A 9,982-nucleotide genomic window follows, 5' to 3' on the forward strand; every position below is an offset into this window, starting at 1 on the left:
TGTTTCATCAACGGTTTGGGGTAAGTTTATCCTAGTGTGCAATATAAAGTTTTGTATAAAGGTTGTTGAACATGACATAACTCATCTATGATTGACTATATTGTCTTCTTTTTCTCAATGTCCCATTACAAATGACTCCATGAAGTGTATTGGAAAGGGCTATTGAAGAAAAAAGAAAAAGAAAAGAAAAAGGTATAGGTCGTGCTTTCTTAGCAGTGTGCTGTCTAGTTAACCATCTTTACGGTAAGGCTGACCACTCTACACTTAAGAAAATATTTCCCAACAAAGTACTTCGCTACTCCCATGTTAAACACTAATCTCATTCAAATAAAGGGTTAAAGTTTTTATATATTATGTGTTTGTTCTAGTCTTCCCTGAGTTTGAAAACCTCCTTTTACCCCTTCATCTATTAGATGTCAATCTGGTGAAAAAGAAGGTCATTTACATTTAGTTGAGCATTCTGAAGTTTTGAGCATCAAGATACGAAAACCATATAAAGGATCTGTTTGTTAGAAGCATCTGGCATAAGTTAAAATTATACTACAAAAGAAATTTGGCAAAACATTTCACTGGCTCATATGCAGAAGTCAAAATTTCTCAAATAAACATGTCCCATTTTTTCTTTTTACCTGGGGTCCTAAAACCCTCATAAATGAAAAGTGGTTGGCCCTCACCGCAAAAACATGTTTGCCCCTCCAAAGAGGGGAAACAACATGTGCAAAATACCAAAAGTTGTACCAAAACATTTTTTTTTTTATTATTTTTATCACTCACAAAAGAGCTGGACATTAAAAAAAAAAAGAAAAAAGAAAAAAAAAAGACATGTAAATAGTTAATGTGTTGTGTTCAAATATGAGCATATTTCTTTCTTGCTGCATGAGTGTTGTAATTTCTATATGCTGATTCTTATTCTGCATATTTGTGTCCTGGCTTCAAACTTTAGCCTACTTCATGCATGCTACTCCTGAAGTTTCCCTTTGTGCAGGTTTGCCCATGCACAATCTAGAATTTTCTTTTCTTTTTTATATGATGCTGGTTAGTTTATTTTTATTATCAACTGTAGATGTGGTAACTGTGTTCAATTTTATTTGTCCATACTCCATATAACTCTCTCTCTCTCTCTCTTCCCTCTGGTGTGCATTTGTTGAAAAGGACTGTCTTTTTGACGGCTCCTTCTAAGTAGATATACTCTATGAGTGCTGCAGTTTGATATCCTTTGTAATTTTATATTACTGCAGATGACATTTTGTCCAGCACTAAGCAGGGAATTCCGTCCTTATAAACCAGACCCTGCACCACTACTTCATATCTGTTCGGATTGGGAAGTTCTACCAACTGAAGTAATGATGATTGGTGATAGCCTTAAAGATGATGTGAGTTCTTTCTTTCTTTCTTTCCTCACTCTCTCTTTGTTTTTTTTTTTTTGATTATCTTGTTAATGCTTTGTGAAGTTCCTTTCATGTTCCCTTGCTTTTATCTAGAATGCAGCCCTCCCTTCCCTGCTTTTCAGTGAGAATCTTCTTTCCTTGCGCAAATACAGTGATGTATTTATATAAATATATTATGATTATGATTTTATTTGAAGAGGTATACTCAATGGCAAGGGCCAATGTCAGATATCTAAATGCAAAAGGATTAAGATCTTTGCAATTTGGGGCATGAGCTTTTGTGAAATTTTGCTTGCTCTTCCTATGGATAATTATTCACTGTCCCAAATGGATAAGAATTGGTTTCTATAATCTGACTTTTACAGGTGGCTTGTGGGAAGCGAGCAGGAGCTTTTACATGCTTGCTCGATCAAACAGGGAGGTATGATTCCCCTGAATATGCTAACGTGGATTTAAAGCCAGATTTCAAGGTCTCTTCCCTTACTGAAGTTTACTCGCTATTGGAAGAACATTTCGACCTAGCACCATGATCTTCAACCTGTAGACCACAAAAAATTCCACATTTAAAAGGAGAAGCTTTAATTGTGCTCTATGAAGGGATGAATGTAGGATAAAATACTTTTAGGATGGTTTGTTCTTCGTTCTAAGAAAGATCTCAAAAAAGATATCCACGAATTATGAAAAAAGGGGATATCAACAAAAACAGTACTAAGCAAAAGATTATGAATGGCCCATTCTTCAATCAGAACCTGAGTTAGAGATTCCACCTAATGTATTCTGGTGTACAATGCCCAATTGTTACTTGCAGGGGCTATGAGCCTACGAACCACTTCAGAGATGCCTGTCTTGGTCTTGGTCTTGGTCTTGGTGTGGTTCCGTATGGTACAAGATGTTTAACCTTTCCAATTATTTGTATGCAAGATTGTTGCAAATGTAGATACAACTATTTGTAAGGATTCATTTCAGGCATTTATCTGTCTGCTGGATTAGATACATGTTGTAATGTTGAATGAAAAGAATAGTTGGCTTAGTGTTTACGTGCAGTGATGATAACATGAACATATGCTTGAACACTCTATGCATGAATGTCCGAAGAGATGTTTTATTAAGTGAGCAGTGATTACAACATTCAGAGCTACAGTAAAGCTTTTCTCTCTCTTTTTCTCTCTCTTCTCCGTCCCCATTATCAGGGACCCTTCTTCTTTATATAGCATCCCTCCTATCATCTCCATCGTCCACTGTTCTTCATCCGCGCATCTACTCGAGTGCATTTCACGTCATGTGTCTACTTTAGTTTTTTATGAGTAGCGGTAGCTGAGGTTGCACTATTCAGGGGTCTTCTCCACATAAATGCGGCCAGAAAAGCTGTTGCAGCGCATTAAATGCGGTGGTGACAGTTTTCTTTAGATATTTTCTTTAGTTCTGATCATTCTGGCTCCATCTCTGGATCACTAACTATCATTATCATTAAGATCGTTAGGAAGGTTATTCAGGTCTTCCAAATGTTTGTTTGATCAAGGCTATTTGTGGCCGATGAGTAAGACGTCCTCGGACCAGCAGTGACCTCTTCGGACGGTATTCCTTTACTTGTGGGCTCCTACTTTCAGATGGCCGTCCAACCACCTATTGCTCTCGGAAATATAATAGTCCTTACAAGGCGCCCGAGCCATTAAGTAGCTTTGGGCTTTTACTCCCCACAGTAATTAATCTATATTATTTGCTAGGATATATTTCCTCAAATTAAGAGATAATATTTAATAACAGTTTAATTTAGATAAAACTTTATCATTTTAATTTCAACAAATTTAAATTTATTCAAACTAAAGTCTATTATCAAATTTTCTAAACTTAAATCCCACAACCTCATTTTTTTTTTAAATGTTTTTCTTCAAGTTGCATCTTATTAAATTATATTTTATTAGGATATTAATCAACAAGGCTTTTGACTAAGGGATTCTATTCAAACTAAAAGTCTATTATTAAGATTTTTTTTAACTTAAATTCCTCACAACCTGTTTTTTTTTCCCCTCAATTGTATCTTATTAATTAATATTATAAAAATATTAAACTACAAGCCTCTTGACTAAGAAATAAGATTTAACAATAATTCAATTTAGATCAAACATTATCATCTAAATTTGGAAATTTAAATTATACTCCAACTAAAAGTTTATTATCAAAATTTTCAAAACTTATACATATTCAATCATGGCTTTTCAATACAATCATCTTAACTAATAAGTCATCTATAATTAAATCCCACACAATACACTCACCCTGTTTCTTTTTTCCACTTTTTTTCCACCTATGTTTTAATTAATAAATTCATCTTACTTATTGTTCTTTGCTTCTGAATTTGCATGCCGAATATTATGACAAAGAGAATTACCAAAAAAAAAAAAAAGCAAAATAGTGGACACCATTTAAGTTCTTGGTTCTCTTATGTAAGTTTTTTTCTTTTTTTTTTAATTCTCAAATTTTGAACTCTTTTATGTATGTTTTTATTTTTGGTTTGGTTATTGTATTTATTTTGTGAATTTGTTGATTTTTTTTTATTAGACTATCACTAGGAAAAATCGGTATTGATGAACTATGTTGTTTATTATTGTTTGTGTTAGTTATGACATAAATTAAACATAACCCAAATAAGAACAATCAAACCATACCACATCTCATATCAAGAAATTAACACAAAGCACAAAGATAATTTTTAAATATAAAAATAGATAAACACTAAAAAAGTCTAAACTCTAAAAATTAAAACTTAAAGTAATTTTTTATTAAAATATTTACTTATTTAATAATTTATTATTATTATTTATTTAATAATTTAGCTTTAATTATTTCTAAAAAAATTAGCTTACATATGAATCTTCATGAATTATACTAGTGATAACAATAATTAAGTTTTTGTATCTATCCTAAAATTGCTAAAGCATCAACTTCTCTTTGTTTATTTGGATAAAGTAACAAAACACAAAAAGCCTATGTTGTGTGTGTGTGTGTGTTTTCCTACATTTGGTTTTTTTTTTTTTTTAAATAAACATGCATCTTGATTTTTACCTAATAATTATTCTTCTTTTATAATTCCTAGATTGATTAGAAATTTAATTTCCTCAATATTGAAAATTCTCTCTCTCTCTCTCTCCTCTCTCTCTCTATATATATATATATATAGACACACACAACATATATGGTTTTTAGTGTATTCTTATATATTCCTACCCACAACTTCTTCTTCTTTTTTTATGTTCTTTCTTTTTGATCTTTTATTTTTTAGAAACAACTCATTATTCTAATCAATTTTTTTCTCCCCTATTATCAATAATTATCATTCTCTTATAATTTTTATGTGGCTTTTGTTTTGTTTTTCTTATTACTTTTGACATTCGCAAAATCCATACTAAAATGCTTTATCAAACCTACTATCAACACCATTACAGGTATGTATATCTCTTCTTCTTCTTTTTTCTTTTTTTTTAAGGCTTTACTTATGAGTCATAAAGGAAATTTTAAATCCATGAAATTCATTATATGAAACTCCAAAACATTTACTCTTTATCTATTTATTATTTAAAAATTATCAAATTTTTTACTCTATCCATCTTTTTATGTCTAGGTTGTATTTATGTTATGTTTATATGTGCATTAGAATTAATTAATTTTCTTGAATTGTAAAATTTTATGTTATTATTTCTCATTTTTATTTTTGTTGTTAGTAATATAATTTGCGTGTGAAGAGATTGTTTAACATTATGAGCATGTAATTTTTTTAAAAAGAAAAAGAAAAAAGAATTCACTGTAATTAATTTATGTTTTGGTTTTTACAAATATTAAAATAACCAAGTAATATTAAATCTACAGCATGAAAAAAAAAATCACACCTGAATATGATCTAATTGAGGTTAACTCCAACTTGAGGGAATTGTTAAAGGGAAGGCACAAAAAAAAAAAAAAAAAAAAAAAAAAAACAAACACTACGGAAAGTCCAACGACCATCAACAAATTAATCATCTTTATATTATCAACAAAATCAAACTCACAAGAAAGGCAATGGCTAATAAACAATTACAACTATATTCATCAATGTAGATTGAAGATAAGCACTAAGCAGGGATCTTGTCAATCAAAACTGTGTACATAGAAGCACCTGTATAAAAATTAAATTACAATATAGGCAAAAAAAAAAAAAAAGAGAGAATAACACAGACCGTAGATGTATCCCATTTATATAAAAGATGTTATTAGTGTATTAGAATGTAACTCTAAATTTTCTCAAAAAAAAAATGTAACTCTAATAAAGGTTTGAAAAAAAAAAAAAATACAATGTAGTCTATACTCTTCAAGTGCATAACACATTTTAGATGTAACTACAAATGTCATTATGCCAATCGATAAGTTAGAAAATAAGTGGGTTCTAGTTAGCTCAACAAAAAAAGTTTCTAATGGTTGAATAAGAAATCTGAGGTTCAATTTCCACTTACACAAAAAACTAATTAGTATATTGATCTGATATTGGTTAAAACTCTCTAAAAAAGGATAAGTTAGAAGATAATTACGTTCTATTATAATTATTATAAGAATTTCTTTTATATAAACTGTTGGATATACATGTGTGAGTAAAGTCTCATATTGAATAATGATAAGAAAAATGAATAGTTAATATAATATAATTGAGTACATACTCATTAGGAACCATGTGTCAACCCTACACGCACATTTATGGGAACCCCAAGAAGAATTCCATGGGTTTGAAAAATCACTTTTTAAAAGGACAATGAATTTCATGGACTTTAGAGGAAACTTATGCCTGAATTTTTTTTTTTTTTTTTTCATAAAACAAGCTTTAAAAACTTATGTAATTTGGAAGCATTTTTTGAAAACATGTATGTATAAAAAATACTATAGACTTGATATTATATTTAGTAAATTTGCAAATAAGTTATAAAATTTCATTATTGTTTGTAATTTATTAATAATATAAATAGTCAATTTAATTTAAAAAAGATTTTCTATTTTTTAATAATACAATGTTGGTAAATCTAATTTTTATAAATTTATAAACCAAATCATTCTATCTAATTGAGTCAAATAATGTAATTTCATCTAAAAATTTGTAAAGCAGTAAAAGTAAAAGTTTTAGTGATGGTATTCATTACATATGAGAAAAGAATATGTTAATCAAGTAATTTGTAAACAAACTTAAACTTATTCGTCAAAAAAATGAACTAAGTTTAAATATGTTAATAAGTTTGATTTCAACTAATATTTAAGATAAAATTAAATAAACAATTCTAAACTTTTAATACTTAACTCGCCTCCTTTACAGCCTTAATTAAATTATTCACAATGATCACAAAAATGAAAAATCTAATATTCATCAAAACATAAAATTAATTGCAAAACGAAAGTAGCATATATGGGAATTGCATTCATTTACATCTAAAATTGGCACATCTTCTAAAAAGGTGAAATTACAAGTACTCTAACTGGTGTGGGTTCCATCTAAAAAAATCATAGGAAAGGAATTGAAACCAAGAATAATAGGTACATATATGAAGAGGTAATTACCCCCAAAAAATCTCACACAGAAAATTAAAAAGCATAAGGATCTTGTGCAGTGTGACTGATGTGGGTATCATCTAAACTCTAAAGTATTCAAGAGGAAAAAAAAATTAAAAATTTAAAAAAAAAAAAAAAAAAAAAAAAAGAAGAAAAGAAAAAGCAAGTATGATTAGTAACTCTATCAGTACAGGGTATTGGCTTTTCTACATGAGCTTGTAGTAACAGTTCCTTCCAGAGAGAAGAATCTGATAGCCTTTGCCACATGGACACTTGAAATGGACAGTTAGGCCTCCTCCCCAACCCTTTCCACGAACACAGATTCTTCAAAATCTTGCGCAGAATTATTCTGAAACAAAATGAATTTGCATAGATTAGTACCCACTACAGAATTCTCATAAAAATCAAATAGAAAAGGAAATAAAAACGAATGCATACTCTGCCTGGTGTCTGAGAATATGTACCATATATATAGATAGAAGAAATTAATTGGTACCAAGAACAAGAATATTTTTCTAGCTGAATGACCCTAATATAATGGCCGTGAGTTATCATTTCTAGAAACAAAATGACAATCAATTAAGAACCAAAGATTTTATATTTTTCTTTGTCTTTCACATTTTCTCCAATTTCTGGGAGCCAAACAGAAAACAATGAATTAAATCTTGAGAAGCTAAAGACCGAACCTTTGTTACGGCATGAACATTAGTATCTTCTTGTTCTTCATCTTGTTCTTGTTCTTGTTCTTCTTCTTCTTCTTCTCTGCATCTTCTTGTTCACGCATGACTTCTTCACACCACTTGCTCATCTCTCTCATACAGTCCTTCATCCTTCTCAGCCTCTTCTATAGACCAAATCCTTACAGTCAATGAAATATATTCACAATCCATGAAAAGATTACAATTTTTCACATTAAATTCAAGTACCTAAAATAAGAAAAAGTAATAAACCTTGGAATTGGAGTTGGAGTTGGGAGTGTCTTCCTTAGTCAAATCCACACTTAAATCCCCGGAACTCGAGGACCTTGAATAGGTCTTCGCCGGAGACGGATTCGGGTCAGAAATCGTCCGGCGCAGAGTCGGCGGAAGAGGCGGCAACCGGGATTCGAAGACGGAGTAACGGATTGACGTTGACAGTACCCGTCGACCTCGGATGCTGCTCTGGAGACAGGGATTGTTGGGGTTGGGTGCTTGAAAACCCGACCCAGATGGGAAGGATCCGGGTCGGAAACGGTGCGGCGGAGAACCGGGTCTTGGAAGAGCTCTTGGGCTTAGGCTGAGAGTCTGAGGAGAAGGCGTTGAGTGGGTCTTGGAAAGAAGAAGACGCGAGGGGGAACGTCGTTTCATAGGGTTGGAGGTGGAGCAGAGGCAGCCGCAAGTGTTGCAAGGTTGGTGTTGGTGTTGGTGGTGGTTGTGGCAGTTGAAGCCGTTGAGGTGGAGCATGGCAAAGCGGTTATCAAAGGGAGGCTGATCATCCACTGATAAGTCTTGGGAGACCGCTCTGCCTCTTCTGGCTTATTTTTTTACTCATTTTCTTCCTCCCTCGATTTCTTTTTCTTCTTTCTTTCTTTTTCTCTCTTTCTTGCTTGTTTTTTATATGTAGGATTCTGTGGCTTTTTGGTGGGAATGTGAATTTTGAAGCAGGATTTTCCTTTTATATAGAGGTTAGGATGTACTACGGATGGGGTGTTGTTGGATGAAGAAAGAAACAACCAAGAGGTTGAAGCCAAGTAATTTGTAAGAGGGTCATTTTCGTCATTCTATAATATAAAAAATAATGAAACGGGAATACTGAATAGTATGGCGATTTGGGTGTCATCTTGTGAGTGAGTCGCACGGTAGAAACAGACTCACTCTAGCTATAGTGGCTACTAACTATTCCTATGAAAGTATGATTATAATAAAAGTAGTTATATACCATATACAATGAGCTCTGTCAACCAAGCCCGTCTAGCTCAGTTGGTAGAGCGCAAGGCTCTTAACCTTGTGGTCGTGGGTTCGAGCCCCACGGTGGGCGTCTTTTTTTTTTTTTTTTTTAACTATACAAAAAAGAAAAAAAAAAGATAAGTGTTTTCTACTAAACAAATACTATTAAGATCTGGTTTTTGTCTCTTAATACTATTTTCTATTGGTTGCGTCTTTTTTTTTTTTTTAACTGTACAATTAAGAAAAAAAAAAAAAGAAAAAAAAAAAGACAGTGTTTTCTACAAACAAAAATACTATTAAGATTTGGTTTTTGTCTCTTAATTATTTCTATTGGTCAAGCTCTCTTCATAAAATAAATAAATAAAATTTAAAAAAAAAAAAAAAAACATTAACATTCTCCACCTTGTTCCTTGTTCAAGTAGAGGCCTTCGGCTTCTAAATAAACACTATGCTATGTATAAGACAGGCTGATGACACAATTTGAACTCATAAAAATCTCATTTGGAAAATATTTCGCTTTCCAAACTCGAGCTAATAGGAAGGGAATCAATATATTTTTCCAACCATCCACAAAACCAAATTTCACGTAGAAACTCATACACATTGCATCAATAGATTTACGTTTACCCAAGCATTCACAAAACCCAACTTCAACATGATTGCCTTGAAAAAAACCCACTCAACTCTATCATGTGTCTTACTCATATCCACTTGGTTTTGACTTCTAGATAAAACACTATGCTATGTATAAGACGGGCTGGTGACCTAATTTGAACTCATAAAACTCTCATTTGAAATATTTCGCTTTCCAAGCTCAAGCTAACAAGGAAGGGAATCAATAGATTTCCCAACCATCCACAAAACCCAGTTTCACGGTAAATACTCATACACATTGTGAGAGTTTGGATTCAGATTACTTGCAACGCATTTTGCATTTGCGTTTCTCTTTCTTTCTTTTTTTTTTACTAAAAGCACGTGAACACAAACCTGCCAGTGAGTTCCATGCACTATGCACGATACCCACTAGCACTTTGAACATCCACACATTTCACTAAAATGGCACTGTCAATTGGTTCTGTTCATTGTTCAAAGAACCCACAAACATCT

At 32.0% G+C, this 9,982-nt stretch overlaps 1 protein-coding gene and 1 non-coding gene across 2 annotated transcripts; both read left to right on the plus strand.

The window, feature by feature from the left end:
• The first annotated feature begins 6 nt into the window (after positions 1-6).
• On the plus strand, positions 7-2,377 carry LOC136065993 (haloacid dehalogenase-like hydrolase domain-containing protein At2g33255). Its single transcript, XM_065769851.1, has 3 exons — positions 7-20; positions 1,239-1,373; positions 1,754-2,377. Exons 2-3 carry the CDS (start codon positions 1,239-1,241, stop codon positions 1,916-1,918), a joined length of 300 nt encoding a protein of 99 aa, XP_065625923.1. The 5' UTR covers positions 7-20; the 3' UTR covers positions 1,919-2,377.
• Positions 2,378-8,893: 6,516 nt separating this feature from the next.
• On the plus strand, positions 8,894-8,966 carry TRNAK-CUU (transfer RNA lysine (anticodon CUU)). The gene has a single exon. It is a non-coding gene; the product is annotated as a tRNA-Lys (tRNA).
• The last annotated feature ends 1,016 nt before the right edge of the window (positions 8,967-9,982 follow it).

Source organism: Quercus suber, unplaced genomic scaffold, assembly GCF_002906115.3.
Source record: "Quercus suber isolate HL8 unplaced genomic scaffold, Cork oak 2.0 scaffold_1497, whole genome shotgun sequence".
Classification (NCBI taxonomy): Eukaryota; Viridiplantae; Streptophyta; class Magnoliopsida; order Fagales; family Fagaceae; genus Quercus; species Quercus suber.

Bases quoted from the DNA above. Each gene is read 5' to 3' on its own strand.
- LOC136065993 (XM_065769851.1), top strand. From the start codon at position 1,239: ATGACATTTTGTCCAGCACTAAGCAGGGAATTCCGTCCTTATAAACCA. The intron at 1,374-1,753 runs GTGAGTTCTTTC...TGACTTTTACAG, and splicing joins GTGATAGCCTTAAAGATGAT to GTGGCTTGTGGGAAGCGAGC.